General features: G+C 36.8%; 1 protein-coding gene across 3 annotated transcripts in view; it reads left to right on the forward strand.

Annotated features, from left to right (window-relative positions):
• SPATA16 (spermatogenesis associated 16) overlaps positions 1-24581 on the forward strand; it is a 284912-nt gene that overhangs the window by 113216 nt on the left and 147115 nt on the right. For all 3 annotated transcript variants that reach the window (XM_002716430.5, XM_051859144.2, XM_070072508.1), the window contains one exon: positions 13415-13504. In XM_002716430.5, coding sequence (XP_002716476.2) covers positions 13415-13504 — 90 coding nt within the window. The remainder of the gene's footprint in view (positions 1-13414; positions 13505-24581) is intronic.

A 24581-nucleotide genomic window follows, 5' to 3' on the forward strand; every position in this document is an offset into this window, starting at 1 on the left:
ATAATTTTCCTATAATATCTTGATTTTTCTGTATTATGAAGTCTTTTGTTTATTAATAGCATAAATATAACAATATCACTTACATATATGAACAAAAGTTATCTATGTAGGGAGACAATTTAGTACACATCTACTTTTTTTGCATGTCTATGACCAAAACACTGACTGGTCTTTGCTTCAGACTTTCTTTTCCTAGATGGTTATATGGCAGATAGCCTTGGAAGAAAACACAAGTCTCACAGCTTTTGAAGATAATGTTTCCCTCTAGAGTAAAACATAGGCCTGCTTACAGCCCATTATAAAAGATTCGTGTTCCCTAAGCTTGGGATTTCTCTGTCATTACTGTTGCCTGGTCCTCCTAGCATCATCATCTGCGAATCATGGTTTCAGAAACCAGTATAAAGTAGTGATACTCTCACTACTGCTTCTACTGTGAGTAATAAACTGTCCTTTATTCCTGACCCTGGAGGCACATGTCTTCTACCATCATCCATGAAACTATGTCAGGCTAACTTGTAAGCTTGCAAGTAAGGAAAAAAACTCACTCTTCATAGTGCTAGATAAAGTATTACAAAGAATTTTTATGAATATATTGAGTCTTTTAGCCTAAATTTCTACCTAGTGGGGAATTTTTCTATAATTCCTTACAGATAACATTCTAAATATAATTTAAGTATTTCCTATAAAAGAGAACTTTTTCCAAAGACTATTCCATCATTAGTTATTAAGTTCTTCCTTGTGTTGATCTCAACTATTTGTAATTCCATAATACTAGTTTTTGCCTGGCTTCTTCTGATATTGCATAAAATAGTCTATTATCCACATGAAAGGCCTTTGTATTTGAAAGTACTGAATTTTTTACTAGCATTATTTTACCCTCTAAACATACTGAATTGTTTTCATACTCTTCACACACTGTTTGCCGGACCAGTCAGATGCTCCAAACACACTCCAAAATAGTGATGATCCTCACAGATTCCCAGAAGTATAGATGACTTCAAAAGATTATATCACAGTTCAGTAACAATACGTCTTTTTATTTGAAAACAATGTCTTCTATTGATTTGACTTAAAAATTTATGTGTAATTTTTTTTAATTCTATCATATTGTTAAATCACATTTAGCTTTTGGTTACATAAAATATACAGATTTTTCCCACATGCTTAAACTCAATCCATTATTATGTTTATAAACCTTACTTATACTAATTTTCATTTTATTTTTTAATTCAGAGTGACAGAGATAGAGAGACAGACAATAATATCACTCCCCAAATGCCTGGAACAACTACAACTGGGCCAGGCCAAAACCTAGATCCTGGAATTCAGTTCAGGCCTGCTACTTGCATGGTAGGAACCCAGATTCTTGAGTCACTCCTGCTACAGGAAGCTGGATCCGAATCAGAAAAACTGGGTCTTCCATTGTGGCTCAGTGGGTTAAGCCACTGCCTACCATGCCAGCACATGAACACCTATTCAAGTCCATGCTGCCAAAAGCAGTAAAAGACAACCCAAGTGCTTGTGCTCCTATGACCCGCAAGGGAGACCTGGGTGAAGTTTCAGGCTCTGGCTTCAGTCTGGCTCAACCCAACTGTTGCAGCCATTCGGGGTATGATCCAGCAGATCATTTTCTCCCTCCCTCCCTCCCTCCCCCCTTTCTTCCTTCCTTCTTCCTTCCTTCCTTCCTTCCATCCCTCACTCTCGCTCTAACTCTGCTTTTCAAATAAATAAATACTGAAAAGAAGAAGAGGAGCTAGGACTTGAACCAGGGACTCTGATAGGGAATAATATGCAAGCATTCCAATTGGCATCTTAACCACTGTACCAGGTGCCCACCCCAAAACCTGATTTGATTATAATTCATAACAAAAGCTTAGTAATATTTCTTTATTCCAGAGTGCTTCAAATTTTGCTTGTGCTTCAGGGATACTAATTTCTGGTTAGGCAAAATACACTATATGAAAGTTTTACAGACGTCCTTTCAATTTCTCAATCTTAGTCACTAATGGAAATAATATCTACAAAAAAGGCAAGACCTTAAAGTCTTGCTTCTGTAATCACCCAACCAATGCTTCAATAGAATTAATCAATCATTCAACTAGTTTTAATCTACTGAATGATGCTATTATCTGGCATAAATGTCATCATCTTATCCAGAGGTATATCATGATTTGCTGAAATTAAAATATTCCATGTCCCTGGCATTCTTTATCAACTGTTTCTTTAAGAAAATGTCAGCACTTTATTAGGAGAGTAATAAGAGCATGGTCTCAGGAAGATGAATCGAGCATTACTTTGTTAATGACCAAGCAAAGGGAAATAGATTTAGGCATTTTTGCCTAAATAAGAAATTGCTTCCATTATTCCTAATCTCGTATAAAGCAGAAGCCTTAAGCCCTGGAAAAGTGATAGCAAACACACTTGTTCACAGAGCCCAAACAAAATCAGTGGATTCTGATGGAGAAATAGAAGTAAAATGCATCTGTCCCTGGGGAAGAGGTGGGAAACTTTCCTAGTCCCATTGCCATAGAAGGAAAGTAATGCATAAACCCTCTGCCCCTGGGAAAAAGAGGAAACTGTTGATGTAGGGAAGATACCAAAAGAGTGTGGCTATATAGAAGGGGCATAAAATGCTCTCTACTGTGATACTAACCACATATTCAGTGTTCACAGATATGGGGAAGAGACCCAAGAGAGGGAAAAAGGGAGAGAGGGAGGGAGGGAGTGGCAGTGAGCAAATAGGCAAGCAATTTCCATATCTATAGAGAAAAACAACAGAAATGCAGATACAGGAAAGTCAGAGAACTCTAATAAAATAAAAGCAAAATAAGAATAGCAGAAGCTGGTACCAGAGCTTCTAAACTGTGCAATAAGGTAAAGAAGTAAAGACTGAAAAGAAAGAAACCATCTTTATTCACAGAAGATATTGTCATCCATTTTAGATTTCTCTCTCTTTGGAAAACTTTTTGAGACTATTAATTGAGCTTAGAATGTAGCAGAATTACAAGGTCAGTTTACCACAAAACAGTATTTCTCCATAATTAGCAATGAACTATTTGAAATTAGAATGTAAAAATTTATCAATTAAAATAGCAACAAAAATATCAAATGCTTTATGATAAATCTAACAATTTATGTAATATTTTCATTCTAAAACTAAAGTATTGATAACTAATTAAATAAACCTAAATTATGAAGAAATAGATTATATTAATCAGATTCATTATTGTTAGGATGTCAACATTCTTTTTTTTTTTTTTTATTTTTGACAGGCAGAGTGGACAGTGAGAGAGAGACAGAGAGAGAAAGGTCTTCCTTTGCCGTTGGTTCACCCTCCAATGGCCGCCGCTGCAGCCGGCGCACCGCGCTGATCCGATGGCAGGAGCCAGGATCCAGGTGCTTTTCCTGGTCTCCCATGGGGTGCAGGGCCCAAGCACCTGGGCCATCCTCCACTGCACTCCCTGGCCATAGCAGAGAGCTGGCCTGGAAGAGGGGCAACCGGGACAGAATCCGGCGCCCCAACCGGGACTAGAACCTGGTGTGCCGGCGCCGCAAGGTGGAGGATTAGCCTATTGAGCCACGGCACCGGCCTAGGATGTCAACATTCTAAATTTTCATGTAGCTTTACCAAAAGTTCAGTAGGCAATTTTAGCAATTTATAATATATTTTCTATAAGTCAAATGAAAATGTAAAAAAAAAAAATTCAGAGAGCCCAGCCAATTTTAGGATAATAGAGAAAAGTTGAGAGGAATTAAATCACTGACTGAAGGATCAATTCTAAGTCTATACTAAATAAAAAATAAATAAATAGTACTCAAAATGCTGATATTGGCATGAGGACCCACATCAGTCAACAGAACAGAATATTCAGTACAGAAATAGATACACACACATATGTATGCTCAGTTGATTTTTGATAAAGGTGTGAAAGTAATTCAACAGAGAAAACATAGTCTTGCCAATAAGTGTTTCTGGAGAAACTATAGATTCTAAAGCAAAAATAATATCTCTTTATTTTTACCTCACACCATAATCAAATTCAACTTAAATAGTTCACAGACATAAATATAAAACTGAAAACCTACAAAGTTTTGAAAGGAAAGAGAAAAACTTCTTTAGCACCTTGAGTTAGGCAGAGTTTTCTTAGATAATACATGCTAAAAGCACAAGCCATAATAGAAAAAATAGTTGCTACATTCAACATAATTAAAAATCTTATGTTCAAAATATTCTATTGAGAATATTATAAGATACAGAATAAAATGATGTGTGTATATAATATATGTATAATTTCTGTATTAATATCCAGAATACAAAGAGCATTTACAACTTGATAATAAAACTGACAGTCCAAATTTTAAAAATTGTATTTATTTATGTAAGAGAATTCAGCAGAGGGAAAGAGCTCTTATATGCTGGTTCATTCTCAAAATCCCACAATGGCAGGGATTGGCCCAGATAAAGCCAGGAGCCAAGAATTCCACCCAGCTTTTCCATGTGGGAGGCATGAACCCAATTGCTTGAAACATCACCACTGCTTCTCAGGGTCTGCATTGGCAAGAAACTGAAATCAAGAGCTGGAGGCAGGAATTAAACCCAAGCACTCTGATGTGTGAGGAAGACATTTTAATCCTAAGGTAAATGCCTGACTTGTCCCCATTTTTAAATGGATGAAAGATTTAACAAATATCACAGAAGAACCTGTAGAAATGGCCAATAAGTACATGAAAGATGCTCAGTATCATTAGTCACTAGGGAAATGAACCCTAAATCCATAATAAGATGTGATTGGCCTGCGCCGCAGCTCACTAGGCTAATCCTCCACCTGCGGCACTGGCACCCCGAGTTCTAGTCCTGGTTGGGGTGCCAGATTCTGTCCCGGTTGCTCCTCTTCCAGTCCAGCTCTCTGCTGTGGCCCGGGAGTGCAGTGGAGGATGGCCCAGGTCCTTGGATCCTGCACCTGCATGGGAGACCAGGAGGAAGACCCTGGCTCCTGGCTTCAGATCAGTGCAACACGCCGGTTGTAGCGGCCACTTGGGGGGTGAACCAACGGAAGGAAGACCTCTCTCTCTCTCTCTCTCTCTAACTCTTCCTGTCAAAAAATAAATAAATAAGTTGTGATTATAGACCTATTGCTGTGGCCAAATATTAAAATCCATGTACATATGTATTGATCATACCTGTGGGGAGCAACTCGGACTAGACTAAGTTACTGGAATTAAGACTTACTCTATGCATCTGCTCTCCCACAATATGGCGCTGGGAGAGGAGGAAACAGCTTCTACACAGCTGCCTCCAGTTCAACCAATAAACAGCAGGACCTGCTCCTGATTGGAGGAGAGCAGCGTACTCAGCGTGTGGGTAGCAGAGTTGGGATTGGCGGAAGAGGACTATAAAGGAGGAGAGAGACAACATGCACCAGGAACATCTAAGGGGAACATCTATCTGAAGGAACACCTGTGCAGCCCCCGAGAGAGCCGGCCGGCGGTGTGGCGCTCCCCCGCGGAAGTGGGGAAAGTGGCAGGGGGAACCGCCCTTCCACAGAGGTGGAAGGGTCGGTAGCCAACCCGGGAAGAACCAGCAGCAAACCCGGGGAGGGCCGAGCAGACGAAAGAACAGCACAGGGTCCTGTGTCATTCCTCCACGAAGAGGGGGAGCGACAATACCAAGTTCTGAACTGGAATTTTCATGCATTTCTGGTGAAGATGCAAAATAAAATAACTTCTTTGGAAAGGTGCTCAGCAATTTCTTAAAGTTTTAAACATGTGCTTACCACAGAACCCAATATTCTCACTCAAGGTATGTTCTCAAGAAAATGTACACTTAGCAACAAAAGACATGTACGTGGCTGTTTACAGCAATTTTACTTATAATGACCACCAACAGGAACAACCTGAATGTTCATCAGTTTATGAATAATAAAGCAAGTGGTGAAATATGGTAACAATTAAAAAGGGACAATAGAAGGAAACAACTTTTCGGTAAATGCAGCAATATGGATGAATCTCAGAGGTTATACACTACATGAAAGAAGTTCTACACATTAAAAAAAAAAAGCTTTCTGCTGTGTGACTCCATTAATGTGGTATTCTAGAAAAGGTAAAACTATGAAGTCCAGAAATAAATCAATGGTTACCAGGATCTGGACATAAAAGGATGAAATTGACTACAAAAGAATATGAGGAAACATTTTGGTATGTCTGGGATTTTTTATATCTCTGCTGTTGTGATGGTGATATATTTGTCAAGACATATCTCACTATACACTTTAAAAAGGTATATATTACTATACATAAATTATTCCTTAATTAAAACTGACTTAAGTGACATTATGTTCAAAGAAAAGTTAATTTTCTGAAAAGTAGTGAATGAAAATACTTAAACCAAGAAAGACAATGTTGCTCTAAAAACAATCTGAACTCTGAGATGATAAAAGTCCCCAATAAACTTTAGTCCTAAAACAGTCTCCCAAGATATTAAATGAAATAAACATATTTATCTAGAAGTTTTTCTTAAATCATTGAAAATGTTATAAGATTTCTTTCATGATTTCTAATACCTTACAAATGAAGAATATGTTATTTCTTCTACATAACATCAAAGTATTTGCAACACTGATTTATTAATCTAGACATATATCAAATGCAGAAATTACCAAGATATATTCTCTGTTTACACAGTAAGAAAGTGAGAAATTGACAACAAAGGTTGCAGTAAAAAAATTACCCTTTGAAAACTGAATAAAATGATATATTAAATAATTCATCAATAAAACAGGGATTAAAATCTATGATTCGAGACTATAGGAAAAGCTATAATGAGAATAAAATATACTGTATAGTTAATGAGGATATGTTCAAGGCTAAAATCAGTTTAAAAATGCATAGTTCTAAATGTTCTCTTTAGAAATAAATCAAATTTTCTATATATGAAGAATAAGAGAAATAATTAACTTGAAGAGAGAACAAAAATAAGTATAAAAGTATAAATGAACAAATTTTAAAAGCCAAACAGTAGAATTAATAGCTAAATCTAAGATCATTTCAGTTGAAAAATTAAACAATACAAAACATTAGCAAATAAATTGTGGTACAGTATTTTATAAAAATCACAGTATGAGGATTTGATGTAGCAGGTTAAGTCACTGCTTAGGACAACCAATCCAATTCAGAGTATGGGAGCTGGGTTCGAGTTCCAGCTCAACTGATCCAGATTTCTGCTGCTGCATACCTTGGAAGCCAGCAAATGGTCCCTGCCATCCATGTATAGGGCAATAGATGAGTTCCAGGCTCCTGGTTTTGGCCCGGCCCAGCCGTGGCTGTTAGGGATATTGGGGAATAAATATTGAACAGAAGATTTCTCTCTCTTTGTGTCTCTCTGTCTCTCTGTCTCTCCCCTACTGTCTCTGCTTTCAAATAAATTAATTTTAAAAATTTTACAGCACAGTATAATTTTTATAACCTAATTTTTATGCTTATTCATTTCTTCTGGCTGTAGTTTTATTTTGTTATTCATTTCCTTAATCCTTGGCTTTAATATCCTGTTTACTATACTTTATGCCTTTTTTAATCAGTAATTAATCTGATTCATCAACACAAAATATCAAAGGACAAAGTACACAAAATTATTTTGATAAATTTAGAGGATATTTGTCAAACATTTATTTCTGACAGTAATGCTTTTAAGAATTTATTTTTATCAATCCATAATCATAAGTGTCAGTGAAATGTTAAAGCATTGCTATCACCTTCATTATTTAAATTATTTTATAAAAATTCTAGCAATTAGAGAAATATTTTAGCCATAAGAAAAGAAAAATAGATAAAAATATTGAAGTGCAGTTATTTGTAGATGATGTGAATAAAACTGAATTGTTATGATATGAAATTATAAGGTGATACAAAGCAAATATTTTTAACATACTTCCTAAAAACTCACAATAAGAGGTTGGGAAATATAATGGAATAAAATCTCATTCTCATTATGTATACATGTGTTGCTTCTCATGCTTACTGTGCATGCAGATTCAGTAGGTTTGAGGTGGAAATAAACATAAAACACATTTAATAAGATCACAGGTGCTGCTGATTACCATAATTTCAGAACATGTGCATATAAAAATATGTAAATACACATGCATAAATATGTATGTGCACAAGCCTTTACACATGTCTTTATAAAGACATAGATATTCTCATCATCAAGTAAAATTCTCATAATGTAATTTTAAAACTTAAGAATTAATAAGAAATGAGTAAAACTATTTTGCTTTAAAAATGAAAGATTAAAATATTACTAGGAGACATAAAAAGAATATTTAAATAAAGAAGAAAATGTCACATTCATGGCTTAGAAAGACAATAGAATAAAAACATCTATTCTTAAAATTTAATCTAATGTCTTTAGTTTAACATATGAAACAAAACTTTGTCTGCCACTAAGAGAACTAAGGGTCATAAAGTTTAAGGAAGAATAAATATGTCATATGAGCTATCAAATTTTTTCATAAAGAGGATATTAGGCAGCTTTTTCACCTATAGAAGTTAAAATTCTTCGTAAAACAACAATAATTAAAACAATTTGTCACAGAAAAAGATTAAAAGCACAGGATACAAAGTCCACAGGTAGACCCAATACTGCATATGAATTTAGTATATAGTGATGATGTCATATCAACCATATGAGTATCTCAATAGATGCAAAGAAAGCATTTGATAAAATACAACATCATTTCATGATGAAAGCCTTAAGCAAATTGAGTACAGAAAGAACATTCCTCAACACAATCAAGGCAATTTATGACAACCACAGCCAGCATCTCATTGAATGGGGAAAAGCTGGAAGCATTTCTACTAAGCTCTGGAATCAGACAATAGTGCCCAGCGTCACCAATGATATTCAGTATACTCCTGGAAGTTTTAGCCAAAGCCCTAAGGAAGAAAAAGAAATCAAAGGGATACAGACTGGAAAGGAGGAAGTCAAATTATCTGTTTGCAGATGACATGATTCTACATATAAGGGAACCAAAAGACCCCACTAAGAGACTATTGGAACTCAAAAGAGAGTCTGATAAGGTAGCAGGATATAAAATTGACGCACAAAAGTCAAAAGCTTTTGTATACACAGACAGTGCTATGGCTGAGAAAGAACATGTAAGATCAGTACCATTCATAGTAGCTATAAAAATTTAAATACCTTGGAATACATTTAACCAATGATGTGAAAGATCTCTACAACAAAAATTAAAATCACTAAACAAAGAAATGGAAGACAAAAAAATGGAAAAATCTATGTTCATGGATTGCAAGAATTAATATCAAAATGTCCAATACTACTGAAAATAATTTACATATTCAACATCATCGTCATCCCAATCAAAATACCAATGACATTCTTCTCAGATCTCGAAAAAAAAAATGTTAAAATTCATTTGGAAACACAAGAGACCCTGAAAAGCTAAAACAATCTTAAACAACAAAGACAAAGGCATTACAATGCAAGACTTCAAGACTTACTACAGGGCAGTTACAATCAAAACAGCCTGGTACTGGCACAAAAATACACATGTAGACTAATGGACAGGATAGAAACCCCAAAAATTAAGCCATGCATCTACAACTAACTAATCTTTGACAAATGAACTGAAATCAGTCCCTGGAGAAAAGACAGTCTCTTCAACAAATGGTACTAGGAAAACTGGAGCTACATGTGCAGGAGTATGAAGCAAGACCTTACACCTTACATAAAAATCAACTCAAAGTGGGTCAAGGATCTAAATCTATGACCTGATACCATCAAATTACTAGAGGAAAACATTGGGGAAAAGCTATAAGACATTGATATAGGCAAACACTTCTTTTAAAAGACCCCTGAAGCACAGGCTATAAAAGCCAAAACAGACAGACAAGATTACATCATAAAAAGCATAAGATATACCACAAGTAATAAACTGGCTTAACTAAATAAATTTTGGGAGTTGACATTTGCCATAGCAATTAAGATAAAACCTGGAATACCCACATTCCATATCAGAGTGCGTGAATTCCAAGCCCTCTTCCACTCTCCATTCCATCTTCCTAAGCACCCTGGGAGAGAGTAGGTGATGGTTCAAATACACAAGGGAGACCTGAATTAAATTCAAGCCTGGCCAGTCCTAATTGAAGGACATTTGAAGAGTAACCAGTGAATGGCTGCTCTCTCTTTCTCTCTCCCTGTGTGTGTGTGTGTGTGTGTGTGTCTTCTCCCTCCCCTTTCTCCTTCCCTCCCTCCCAAATAAAAACTAAAAACTTTAAAAATAAATACATTTTTATTTCTTATAATATTAGCACAGAGACCTCTCTCTGCTTGCAAGTGTAATTTTTCTCACAATGGCCCCAATGAAATTCTCCATTTGCATTAGACAGTGCTTCCTGCAGCATGACATCAAACAGTAAATGACATCAAGTAATAAATGATTAAGGACATTTTTAGACAAACCACCATTTCCTCCACAAGTTGCACACAGCATAAAATATATCTGCAAAAGGGCATGTCATTTTATAAGGCATCAGTAAATTAATAAAAATATAAAAACTGGACTCTACAATTACCATAAGCATTTCCTCACCAGATATCTAATAATCAACACACATTGATTGCCACCATAATAAGAGTCGAAACCCATAGTTCGCCGAACACAATGTCTCATCCATATTTCTTTTATATCCTTTTAGAATTGTACCTTCAGTGTAAAGATTGAGTCTAGGTTTTCTTTGTTCCCTCGTAGGAAGCTGGGAACACATGTGGTTGAGTGCAATGTGGTGTCATGTTTGAAAGAACCTAGTCCAGCCTAATGGTAGATTCATGTCCTCTTCAACACTGTAAGAAATTGATAATACAAACAATTTTTAATTTTTGATCCTTTCTAAAAATCATATTGAAATAGTTCCCATCATGTCTACCTCACTAATCCTCACTAGCCACAAAATCCTTCTCCTCCACTTATATCCATTAGTACTTGGATGCCTCTTCCTGGTCCTTTGCCCTCTCTTTTGATAAACCCTTCCTTCACTGTTCCTACCCACTGTACGCCAGACTTCTTGCAGATCCAGTCTATTTTTGTCAAAAGCAATTGTCTGGCAGAACAAGATTCTTAGAGAATAATGAGAATAATTCAGCAAGGCCAGAATACTATATCATGGGCAAAGAAATGTCAAGGGCTAGAAGCATCCATTCATCAAGGATTTTGTGCCATCACATTTGTAGGTACTTACTGTATAGACATAAATAACTGAATGATAATAAAGGAAGAAGGGAGAATTAACTATGATGTAGAAGAAAAAATTCTGGTTAGAGTAAACAAACTCTGGCTGTAAAAATAACCACTGCTCTGATTTGGCAAGATCAGTTTTACAGGGATTAAATATATAAACATGCACTGTAGACATTCTCTTCTTCTGAAGTAATAAAAAGTATTAGTATTAGATGTTAATAGTTTTGTCTTGATATTGAATGAACCTATGTCATAGCTTTTAAATTTCCATCATTTAAATCAGAACTCACCAAAGCAAATGATCTGTGTTCTTGAGGGACTAATATATTAATTTGCACAAATCATTAGTCATAGAGTACAGTAAAGCCTCATTAATTCAGACCCCTCTAATGCAGAAATCATCATAGGAGAGGCAATAAGAATTAATACAAAACTCTGCAGCTAGAGAAGGGAAACACAATAAATTTGAAACAGTTTTTCGATTAACTAGTTGTATAGGATTTTAGAAAACTCCCTTAACTTCTCTGGTTTCTTTCCATCTGTATTTATTTTTTAAAAGATTTATTTATTTGTTTGTTTGACAGACAATGTTATAGACAGAGAAGGGGAAAGATAGCAGAGAGATGTCTTCCATCTGCTGGCTCATTCCTCAAATGGCCACAATGGCCAGAGCTGAGCCAATCCAAAAAAAGCCAGGAGCCAGGAGCTTTTTCTGGGTCTGTCACGTTGGTCAAGGACCCAAACACTTGGGCCATTTTCCACTGCTTTCCCAGGCCCTTAGCAGAGAGCTGGGTTGGAAGAGGAGCAGCCGGGACACAAACTGGTGCCCATGTGGGATGCGGGCGCCACAGGGGGAGGCTTAGCCTACCACAGCCACAGCACCGGCCCTTGTTCGTCTGTATTTAAAGTGAAGTAAATTATACAGTCAGTCTGTCTCATCATCATAGAATTATCTAGTTCTTTATTTCCAGCCATTTTATTTTTCTGTAAGTAAAATTTTCTTGGAATGAAGTTATTTCTCTCTGCATTTTTTTTTTTAATTTGGAGTTTAGGAACAGCCATGAGGGATAACATAAGTTCCCTAAATTCGAGCAATTATGTTTATGTGCAGTTTTCTGGACAAAAGTTAATAGCTTTCTTGTGATTCTCAAAAGGCTCTATAAATGGCTCAAAAAAAAAGATTAAGAATCGCTTACTTCAATAGTGAAATAATTCCAAGTGATTCTAATCAACTTGTAAAAACAGGCTTACAAATGTTTAATAATCCTGTGTTGGATCATCCTGTAACATTTTTATCCATCACTAAATGTAGTAGAAGCTACATTTCAAATTTTTGCTAATGACTGAGCCCCCCACCCACATTGTTGATGGCATATGGACTGCATCTTTCTAATTCATCTCATTGCATCAAATGCATTGAGCAGTGCTAGCCATAATAGGTGCTCCACAGGGAAGGAGAATGTCTGTCTGCTGGTTACGGCTAGTGATATTTCAGCTGAAGAGTGGTCACCTTCTCTTCTGGATTTTGATTGATGAGACTCTAGACCTCTAGGCGATGATGGAAGAGTCGGCACATGGGGTAGATAGATCATCTTGTCTGCAAGTCAAGCCTTGTCATTTCAGTCTAAATGGAGGCCCAAAGCAGAAAAGAATCTTACTAAGAACAAGACCAAGACCATTTTCAATGGTACAGGGTCCAGTCTGTGCCACTGTATCACTCAGCTGGGGAAAAACCTGGAACCTAATTACAGAATTCCAATTCTTTTAATTGAAGTTCAGCAGCTACTAACCTCCTTCTTTAAAAGTAAACATGCAATTAAATAACTTGTGATTTTTGTCTGAATTACTTATATAAACCAAAAAAAACCACCAGGAATTATACGTAATATAAGCTGAATTCCCATCATTTGCATTGTCATAGCTGTAAAAGATATCCAGTACTATAAATAGTTGTTTTATGATGCAAACTTAATTAGTTTTTCAATAATGCTTGTTTATTTGTCTTAACTGACAATTACAGGAAGAAAAAGGCTTCAGTCATTAGTGTCTTTTAAAAATAGATAGTATATAAAATTGAATGCATGTGATTTCATTCCTGTACACTTTGGTTAATTGTCTTCCAAAAACCTAATGACATTTGTGTTTCTTTTATCTTTTTACAGGAGCATTGTTTTAAACCCAGCCTATTTTCGAAACCATCTTCGTCAAGCCACAGTGTTCAGATGTCTGGAGAGATATTCAGAAGCTGCCCGGTATGTTTGTTATAACTTTTGTGAAGATTTATTTCAAGTTAAATTAATTTTATCCTCAGATTCTGGTAATAGCATAATAGAACTTTCCATTTCTCTCATGGAATATGATTTTACCCAAATTATTGTCTTATAAATGTCAAACCAACAATTATTGACTATCTTTTTCTTTAATTAAAGCCGTTCCATGCTCATAGCTCTTAGCAAAATTCAAACTTTCCAGCCATGAGGTCATTGACGATGATGGGAAGACTTTCATAGGATATTAGAAATGAACTTGACGTCTTCCTCTTGAGGACATTTCTAGTCAAGCCTGTATTGACATAGTACTGTGACTGCCTCTTTCTTGAGTTCTGAAGATGAAATCCAGTCACATGAAATGGACCCCAGCTACTCTCACTACTCTGACTTTGTAGTCAGACAACCAGAATGCCACAAAACCTTCCTACCTTTGTGTTAATGTCCACTCTGAAAAATTAAAGTACCTGTATCACTTTTGAAAAAAAAAATTTATTATAAAGAGAAGAGATTTCATATATTTCATGGATACAATTCTAAGAAGATAACCGTACTTCCCCCCCTATACTGCATGTCTAGTGTGTTTGATCTAATGTAGTATATAAAACCTCTCTTTCTATTTTTTATTCTCTGCACGGACTCATCTTTGTGGCTTCCTTTCTTTCCATACACTGTTCCCAACCATGTGAATGAGAGAGAATTTAGGAGACGATAGTAAGTATCTTTCTGTTGTACACAGCAACAGAAGTGTCCTTATAAAGCTACAGTGAAGTTCATAGGTTCAGCATAACAGGTAATAGCTCTCTGCAATGTGGCTTTCCTTAAGAGATGGTTTATTAATGTCTTGAATCCAGTTAACAGAAGCCTAAATAAAACAAACAAGATTGCAGCTAGTGGAAAAAAAAAAAAAAAACTACCAGCAGTGTTCTTATACGGACTCTAAAATGATTGTTAAAAGTTGAGGAATTTGGAGGGACCCATTTGTCCATTTGTTAACTGTAGAAGTTAGCAATGCTGGGAGAATTTCTGATCTGGAAATTGACAAGCACTACAAATCCAGACTATTTTCGTTTTGGGGAGAGCCAAGATATCAGCATACCATTAGCGATTTCTTAGTTGTAACAAACCCACTGTCTGAGCTAAAGTAGTAACAAAAATTCTTCATGGAAGATAGACAGGGTGGTGCAGCAGTTTAATCCTATACCTTTGGAAGCCAGTATCCATACCAGTGCTGGTTCCAGTCGCAGCTACTATCTACTTCTGATCCAGTTTCCTGCTAATGGACCTAGGAGGTAGCAGATGATGGCCCAAGTACTTGGGTTCCCACCCTTGTGGGAAACCCAAATGGAGTTCTGCATCCTGGCCCTGGCCTGGCCTATCCCAGACTGCTGTAGGCATTTGGGAAGTATAGCTACAGATGGAAGAGATATCTCTCTATCTCTATCTCTCTGTCCCTATGTATGGATGTCTTTGTCACTCTTATTTTCAAATAAATAAATATTTTTAAAAGTTCTTTATGGGTCCTAAAACAAACAAACAACAAAAACTTGAATATTATGAATTTTTCAATATTTGCCATATAAAATTGGCAATGAATACTCCATTGTATTTTTTTTTTTTTTTGGACAGGCAGAGTTAGACAGTGAGAGAGAGACAGAGAGAAAGGTCTTCCTTCTGTTGGTTCACCTCCCAAAATGGCCGCTACGGCCAGTGTGCTGCGGCTGGCGTGCTTCACAGATCTGAAGCCAGGAGCCAGGTGCTTCTCCTGGTCTCTTACGCAGGTGCAGGGCCCAAGCACTTGGGCCATCCTCCACTGCCTTCCCGGGCCACAGCAGAGAGCTAGACTGGAAGAGGAGCAACCAGGACAGAATCCAGTGCCCCAACCGGGACTAGAACCCAGGGTGCTGGCGCCATAGGCAGAGGATTAGCCAAGTGAGCCACGACGCCAGCTACTCCATTGTCTTTGACATATATCCCCCTGTAATTAAATAGGTATACAACAGGACTGCAAAATGTTCATGGAAAATAGAAATAAAAGCTTGTTTTGGTGCAAAAATTTTTGAAATCTGTGTATAGTTTTTATTGTTTGTTTGCTTTTTTTTTTAAGATTTATTTTATTTATTTGAAAGACAAAGTTACAGAGAGAGATAGAGACAGAGAGAGAGGTCTTCCATCTGCTGGTTCATTCTCCAGATGGCTGCAAGGGCCGGAGCTGTGCCAATCTGAAGACAGGAGCCCGGAGTCTCTTCCGGGTTTCCCACGCAGGTGCAAGAACCCAAGGACTTGGGCCATCTTCTACACTTTCCCAGGCCATAGCATAGCAGAGAGCTGGATCGGAAGAGGAGCAGCCAGGATTAGAACCATCGCCCATATGGGATGCTGGTGCTTCAGGCCAGGGCTTTAACCCATTGCGCCACAGCGCAGGCCCCATGCATAGTTTTTTCACAACATGCATTTCCTGTGAACTTTTTTGAAGACCACTTGTATGCATGGATTTCAAACTTTACTTTTGGTACCATAATTATCTTTAATTCTGTTTTCCACAACTTTTTTAAAAGTATCCTCATGTGTGCTTAATATAATTTGATGACTGACCTGACAATGCTCCTTGAAAATGTTCCTGATAATTGTTGGTTATGCTGGTGTGTACTTTCCAATAGAGAAACAGATACAATTACTGTCAGATGCAAGTGTTTTTCATCTCAGTTTTTTGACAATTACATCCCTCAGTATACAGTATAACTCATCTTCCTCCTTTCTGGGAGATGGAATGCTATGGACTGTGAATGTGAATGTCTTAGTGTCTCTTAGCTTTTAGATTTCTAATGCAAATCAACAAATATAAATCAGAATATCCAGTTTTGATTTTTATCAATAAATCTCTTAAGACTTAGATTATTTTGTTCAGGCCTCTTACAAGCATTTTATGTTAAAATTCATTGGTACAGCCAAGACATGAAGGACTTCTAGGATAGCAAACAGTCTTGTTTCTGGTATTAAGAGGTACCTATTACACACAAAAGAATACCAGTATGATGTTACTTACAAGATCCAAAAAAAAAAAATGAGATTCTTAGCGAAGTGTGTTAGTCTATAACTCATCCAAACAAAATATTTATAGCCAATGCCTGGTTATTTGGACGTCAATGATTTCCTTGTCCTAACTCTTGCCACACAAAAAGGGATTCCTAGTGAATAGGCCAAAAATAGTCCCAGGACAGCTTCATGAAAACCCAGGCTCTGAACCAGAGATGCTGGAGAAAATGCCCTTCTCCGTGGTTGAATGGAAGGTATCAGCACGATATACAACAATGGGCAGGTCCTTTATTTGATGGGTAATTATCCTTTCAGTCAGATCCTATTGGAAGGAAGAGGAAGAACACATAGATAGTAGAAATTGAATAGAATTAGGGATATTTTATTATGGTTTGGGCTCTGTGGCAATGCTGTCATACTAAGGGAGGTTGCTAGCACTACCTGAATTGATTGAATCACATTTTCAGACAGAAAGCCAAATTAAGATTATTGTAACCCTGGCACTCAAGAAACAATCACCCTGAAATGGAAAGTAGCTGAGCTCTTTAGCATTTCTGTTTCTATACATATAAAAAATCCATGTTGATATAGAATGTATTTACTCACTCCCCTAACACTCACAGTTACACACACACACACACACACACACACACATATACTCTTCCCAAAAAAGAAAACAATATGGAGGAAAATATGCAGAGATAGAAAACAAAGGCCAAGACTATTTTGTGAAGATGTCTGATTACTCTTGACAACATGAATGGTATGATGTGTCTCATCTCTGTATGCTCAATGACTAGCACAGGGTCTGGAACATACCAAGCTCCAATTAGGGAGACATGAATGAATTTAGCTAGTTTTTGAATCTGTGGTGGTAGTTAGTTAATAAGCATTTAGCTCACTCATGAAGATGTTACAAGAACTTGTTCAAAGTTAAACTCTGGTTTAAAGGTAACTATACAAAAGTATACAAAGAACTCCAGCTGAAAGGTAATTATACCAAAGTATACAAAATTGGTTAAGATCATCTGATAGCATAAAGTCTGCTACAGTGAAGATCCATAAGGCAATATATATATGGTATTGCACAGAATCTTTGGTTAAGACCACACTGTGTGAGAAGAAACAAAGAGCAGGTAAAACAATAGAAGAAAATGCTACAAAGCCTCTTTATTACTGATGATGAATTTGCAGTGTACTTCTACATATGTGAACTAGACAGGGATACTAGAGCAAAAATAACATACTCAAATGCTTACAAAGTCAGGCAGATAATGTGTGTGGTAAGACAATTATAAAAGGGTACGCTATGAACTACAGTGAACTAGAGACCACAGACTACAGTGATCATTGAATTTATCTTTGAAACTAGACACTTGTGGTAATAAAAGTGGGTACCCTTAGGAATCACACCAGGAAAACAGGCAGAAAGGGGGATGGTCCTAAGCACCCTGCTGATGTGGTCACCCTACTACCAGAGGCCCTTCCAAAGGGAATAGCCCTGCTCCAGTCTGCCTAACATTTCTGTATAGGAATGCAGGCTCGGTGCTGCAGATCTTTTGTGTCTTCAAGAGCTAATATCAATTCAGAGCTTTCCAGAAATTTCTTGACTTTTAAATGTTGGCAATTATTTCAGTTTTTCAAACACAGTGTCATCTTAAGAAAGTTGAAGTAGTTCCATTCATGAAAATATAATCCCTTGAAGAATCAATTTCCCAATATGCAGAATTCACCAAATTTGAAGTTGATGAAAAGCTTATTTTAAGGAAGTCTTATTTAATATATTTAATTAATGTACATATGTTTTCTTATGCACATGATTCTGTATTAATCCATTTAACTTTTTTTAATTTGGAGAAATTTCAGTGCTTCAAAAGCTAAAGTCATAAAATGCATATCTTTATGAATATGTTCTTCTAGTCTACTTTTTTATTTATTCTATTATTGTTTTCTTCTTAAAAATATAATAAAAAGCTTAATTTGGTAGTTTAGAATTTATATTGATTTAAAAGTAATTTTCTATTTTTAGTGTTTTATCATTCTTAAGAATTTTCCCCCAGTTTATGTAGTCACCAAATCTACCTATTCAATGAAATGTATTTTTAACTTGAATCTTGATGTGGATGGAATGGGAGAGGGAGATGGGAGGGTTGCGGGTGGGAGGGAAGTTATGGGGGGGAAAACGCCATTGTAATCCATAAATGTACTTTGGAAATTTATATTTATTAAATAAAAGCTAAAAAAAGAAATGTATTTTTAACTGTAGTGTTGGCAATAATTCATATTTAAAAAGACTGTTGTAACAGTGCTCTGCTTTGTCTCTTGAAACTAGAACAGCCAATGTAGACAAAATCAACAGTGAGCACCTGGTATACCCTGGGCTGAGGGTCCCGCAGAGGGCAATACTAACGAGCAGAAGAAAATGGAAAGGCCCCAGAACCCTGGAATCCATTCGTTTTCTTAACACTTAAAATGAACTAATTTTTAGTAAGTCAGTATACTTAAAACTTTCACAGCTTGGCAGCTCCTAACTCCAGCTCATGCTAATTCATATGCCAAGGGACAGCAAGTGATGACCCAACTGTCATCATGGTTTGTGCCATGTATGTGGGAGACCTGTATTGTGTTCCTGGGGCCTGGCTTTGGCCCCATCTTTTGTAGGCATTTGGGGAGTAACCAACAACTTTTGTCCCTCTCTCTTTCTCTGTCTCTCTCACTGTCACTCTTGCTCTAGATGCCTCTTGAATAAATAAATAAAATTTTAAAATAATAAATCTCTGTTCTTTATAAATTTGTCAGTCTCAGTTATTCTGTTATAGTAACACAAAATAGAGTAGGCAGTTCACTTATATTTTTGTTGTTGTTGTTGTTGCTGCATTCCTTCCTTCCTTTTTCTCCAATATTTCTCCCTCCGTTTTCAGAATTTGCCCCCACAGAAATTAGCGTAATTCCCTTCTGGAAATTTAATAAGCCAATCTCAATGCATCAGGCTATAAACCTTTGACTCTCCCTGATGATTACTGTTGTTTTAACTGATTTGTGATTATATTTGCTTTGGCCTTTTTTTATTTTGACAGTCAAGTTTGAGACAATTTGGAAATCTACTCTCTAAGTGAATGTACAACCTGAGAAGACAAATGCATTGAAAAAATAAGCTTCTTTTCAAAATAAGTGAAATGCAATACACTGGAGTATCAATTTTTTAAGGAGAGCCAGCATAAACATTTAGGGCCTGGGATCTATGTAAGTATCAACATATCCCAGAGCTGTTCTGTGTTTTGACAAGCAGTATAAGATTCATTTCATCATAGCTACCTTCTTTTTTTTATTTTTTGACAGGCAGAGTGGACAGTGAGAGAGAGAGATAGAAAGGTCTTCCTTTGCCGTTGGTTCACCCTCCAATGGCCACCGCGGCTGGCGCGCTGCGGCCTGCACACCACGCTGATCCGAAGGCAGTAGCCAGGTACTTCTCCTGGTCTCCCATGGGGTGCAGGGCCCAAGCACTTGGGCCATCCTCCACTGCACTCCCTGGCCACAGCAGAGAGCTGGAAGAGGGGCAACCGGGACAGAATCCGGCACCCCGACTGGAACTAGAACCTGGTGTGCCGGCACCGCAAGGCGGAGGATTAGCCTATTGAGCCGTGGCGCCGGCTCATAGCTACCTTCTGACAAGCCAGATAGTAGAGATTAGTAGAGGTAGGCAGGGGGCTGCAAGAGGGTCATTGAGAGTTAGCAGGGGCATTGGGAGTTATCTATCTTCTCTCCTTTCTTTTTAATTTTTTTCTTCAAAAATCAATCCTGCTGGAAATATGCCTATATACATCAAAATCTGCCAAAAGAAAATAGTGATCCAAAAATAAGTTGAAGTGTTCAGAAAACTAGCATCACAAAACAGTGGTATTGCTATAGATAAGCCATCACTCAGGAGGAGTATTAAACAGCAAGCAGAAAGAGACTTCAGTGCTGTCACATAACTCTGTGATTTAAATGAGATTATCACCTATCTTATAAGGTAGCGGACTATTTTGACAGGTGACTCAAGAGAAGTGATGCTGAGGAGGTGATAATAATGTTGGGAGTTTATTTTAAATTAATTCTGTTTTTATTGGAAGAATAAAATCCATTCATTCAACATGCAAGAGGCTAAAAATATAGATATTTCATGGTGGGAAAGGAAGTTCTCATTTACACCTACAAATAGAATAAATGAAGCCTGTAACCTAATTTTTATTCTTAAACTGGCCATCTGCCTGAAGAGGCTTTCTTTTTCAATATTGGAAGTACTCCAGTATTACCAAAACAGCTTCAGTGTGGTCTAGCATTAGTCATATGTAACACATATGTTGGAAGATGCACATAAATATTGCACCATCAGGTGACTTTCCTCCTTTCTAGATAGCACAAAATTTCATGACCCCTAAGCATTGTAAAAACATTTCATCTTGGTGTGTCTTTCTGAAACTGGTACTAGTAAAAGAAGGTTTAGTAATTTGCCATGGCTTAGGCCAAATATGTGACGTTAATGCTGCAGTTCATCCATTTTTTAGGCAAATAAGAGAAGTATAGTGTTTGTGATCTCAAGGGGAAAACAGAAGGTTAAAACTATAGTAAAGCTTCAAGGTCATAGTCCTCTCTTTCATCTTAAGGACATAAAATTTCAGATTTACAAATGTCTAATATTTTAAGGCTATAGTGATAGCAGTTTGCTAAAGAAAACCACCCCAAGAAAATTTGTATCTTTTGGACTTGCTCCAAATTATGAGTAAATTATTACATGGACACATAAACTTTTCTATAAAACTTGGAAACCTTGCCCGTTAATAAGAATAGCCAAAACTTCATTAGCAAAAAACATTGATTGACTCTGTAAATTTCTCCCTCCTTCACTGAGATTTATAATGACAATGATTTTTATACTTTCCTCTTTTAGATAATGTACTATGCATTATTCTAAACATGTCCTAAAATAATTCTGTGTGTACTTTCTTTAAATATTGATATAGAAAATTTGTCACAAATTACCGAGGAAAGATTTGTGTGTTTGTTTGCTATAGATCTAACTGCATCCTAAAGAAACAAGGTGTGGTATTTGAAAACTACATGAAGGAAAATGTAGAGAGACTCATACTTTCAATGGGAAGAAATGAAGGTCTCTTCCCTCACTTCTGTCAGCTGTCCACTGGATTTCGTATTTTCAAAAACAAATGGAATGTACAGAATTAATTAAAGGTAGAAATGTTTAACCCAAAAGAACTGAGATTTCACTCTGAGTTCTGTGCTATATTCTAAGTGTTGTCAACTGAATTAGAGTTTAGTCTGCAGTTGCTAAAATTATAACGAATAGAGCCAAACCTCTGTGTTTTAATTTGTGAATCATGGATAACAGTAGCATCAGTGTCACAGAGGTCATTATGAGGATTAAATATGACAATTTATATAAAACATTTAGTATAGTATTTGTATATCAAACTCTGGGTTAAAAATGAACTATTATCATTGCTTTTGTTGTTGTTGGCAATTAGACCTCTTTGAAGACAGATGAAGCAGCCTCAAGAGACGATGAGTTTCTCAACACTGAAATAAGAATGTGTTGAGTAATCACTTACCTGGTGTATTGTACTGCATTACTATTAAATCCTCTCTCTCTCGATCTATGTTTTTAGAAAGTCTGCTACTACATGTCGAAAGGGCAACATTCTGGGTGGTCTAAAGAGTTGAAAAGGGAAATACTCCAATTGCTTTTTTAAAAAATATATACTAATATATAATGAATTTTAGTATCCTGTTTCATTCTAAGTGATATTTCAATTATTCTTCAAGGGAATTAAAAAATAGAGTCTTCAAAGATAGGCAGGTGGAATTTCAAGTTACACAGAAAAAAGGACAAGTGTACGTCAGCTGTTCCTGAGTCCAGTCCCTCCTTTTTCCCATTTTCATTTGTGTCAAAATAGCAACACCGTGGAGAAGGATTAGGTTGAAAATCTGAATATTACCAGAAATTCTGACTGAAATTCTTATTCCCCCCTCCCTTTTTCAAATGCTGACATCAGTTCATCACACTATTATGCATATAAATTAATCTTGATTTTACTAATTGTGAAGATTGCTTATAAGACAAAGTCCTGTTTCTTGATGTGTTAGCTAAGATATCATCTGCATTAGAGAAGTATAGTCAAGCAAAAGACCTGTGTTCTACCCCTAAAGATACAAATAATGGCTAGCTGTGAGTGACCTTAGGCAAGTTAATTAAGATCTTGGACTTTCAACGTTTTCAACCATAAAGCAGAGATAATAATACTACAATACAAATTAATCATAAAGATTAAATAAGATAATGGGTATAAAACACTAGACTCAATGCCTAGCATGTAGTAAGCCTTCAATTATTGCTGTTGCTGCTGATGATGATAACGCTTTTGTTACATGCATTGAGGAATGGTGTGAAACCCTAATACATTCCATCTGAATTATTTCTGTTAAGTGGAGTTTTTCTGTAGACATAATATTCCTGAACTATCACCTCAATTTATGTCAGTTTTAATAATGATTATCTATGACCCTCTCCATTTCATGTCAAACTTTATATCAGATGCTTAGTGTGCATTATCTTGGTTCCTCATAATTCTTCAAAGATGTTACATTCTGAATTTTGTGGTAAGAAAACTGAAGCTAGAGTTTAAATGGCTTCCAGAGATCATGCTGGTAATAAGCAGCAAATCTTTAATTCAAGTTTAATTATATGTCAATACCCAGACTCCTACATGAAAGAATGCAATTAGTATCATCCGACTTCTTCAGATTTGCCATTTGAGTGAGTTTGAAATAGTATTCTCTCATTGTGCTTCCCATTTTCATTGTCTTCATTACTAATGAGCATTTTAAATATGTTTATTATGTATTTTTAATGCATGTATTAGCCAGTGATGTATCCTCTTCTATGAAATAGCCATCTGTATCTTTATACTTTGCTCATTTTTATTGTATTATTGGTTTGTTCATCATTGATTCTTAGGATTATTTCACATTTTGGGTACTAATAATTTTTGACAGTATACATTTCAGGTGATTTCTCTCCACTTATGAAGATGTCCTTTATTATCTCTTAATAAAATTAAGCCTGAGGACTTGGTTTTAGTGTAATCAACTATAATCAAGTTCCTTTATTATGCACAATGCTTGAATTTTAAGAAATACATTCCTGACCGGCGCCGCAGCTCACTTGGCTAATCCTCCGCCTACAGCGCCGGCACCTCAGGTTCTAGTCCCAGTTGGGCACCAGATTCTGTCCCAGTTGCCCCTCTTCCAGTCCAGCTCTCTGCTGTGGCCCGGGAAGGCAGTGGAGGATGGCCCAAGTGCTTGGGCCTGCACCCACATGGGAGACAAGGAGGAAGCACCTGGCTCCTGGCTTTGGATCAGCGTGGTGTGCCAGCCTCAGCGGCCATTTTGGGGGTGAACCAATGGAAGGAAGACCTTTCTCTCTGCTTTCTCTATGTCTCTCTCTCTCCTCTCTCTCTCTAACTCTGCCTGTCAAAAAAAAAAAAGAAAAGAAAGAAAGAAATACATTCCTATCCCAAGTTTATTGGGATAGCCTTCAACATCATCTATGTAACCTTAAAACTTTGCCTTTGCCTTTAAAGTTTTGAACCAATGGTAACTGATTTTTATATTCATGTCTTCATCTCAGTGAATAGCAGTTATCTTTTTTTGTAAAGATTTTATTTATTTATTTGAGAGGTAGAGTTACAGACAGTGAGAGGGAGAGACAGAGAGAGAAAGCTTCTGTCCTCTGGTTCACTCCCCAAATGGCCGCAACGGCCAGAGCTGTGCCGATCCGAAGCCAGGAGCCAGGAGCTTCTTTCGGGTCTCCCACATGGGTGCAGGGGCCCAAGGACTTGGGCCATCTTCTACTGCTTTCCCAAGCCATAGCAGAGACTATGGGGACTAGAACCGGCGCCCATATGGGATGCTGACACCACAGGCAGAGCATTAACCTACTGTGCCACAGCGCCGGACCCATGAATAGCAA

This window comes from Oryctolagus cuniculus, chromosome 4 (genome assembly GCF_964237555.1).
Source record: "Oryctolagus cuniculus chromosome 4, mOryCun1.1, whole genome shotgun sequence".
In the NCBI taxonomy this organism is placed as follows: Eukaryota; Metazoa; Chordata; class Mammalia; order Lagomorpha; family Leporidae; genus Oryctolagus; species Oryctolagus cuniculus.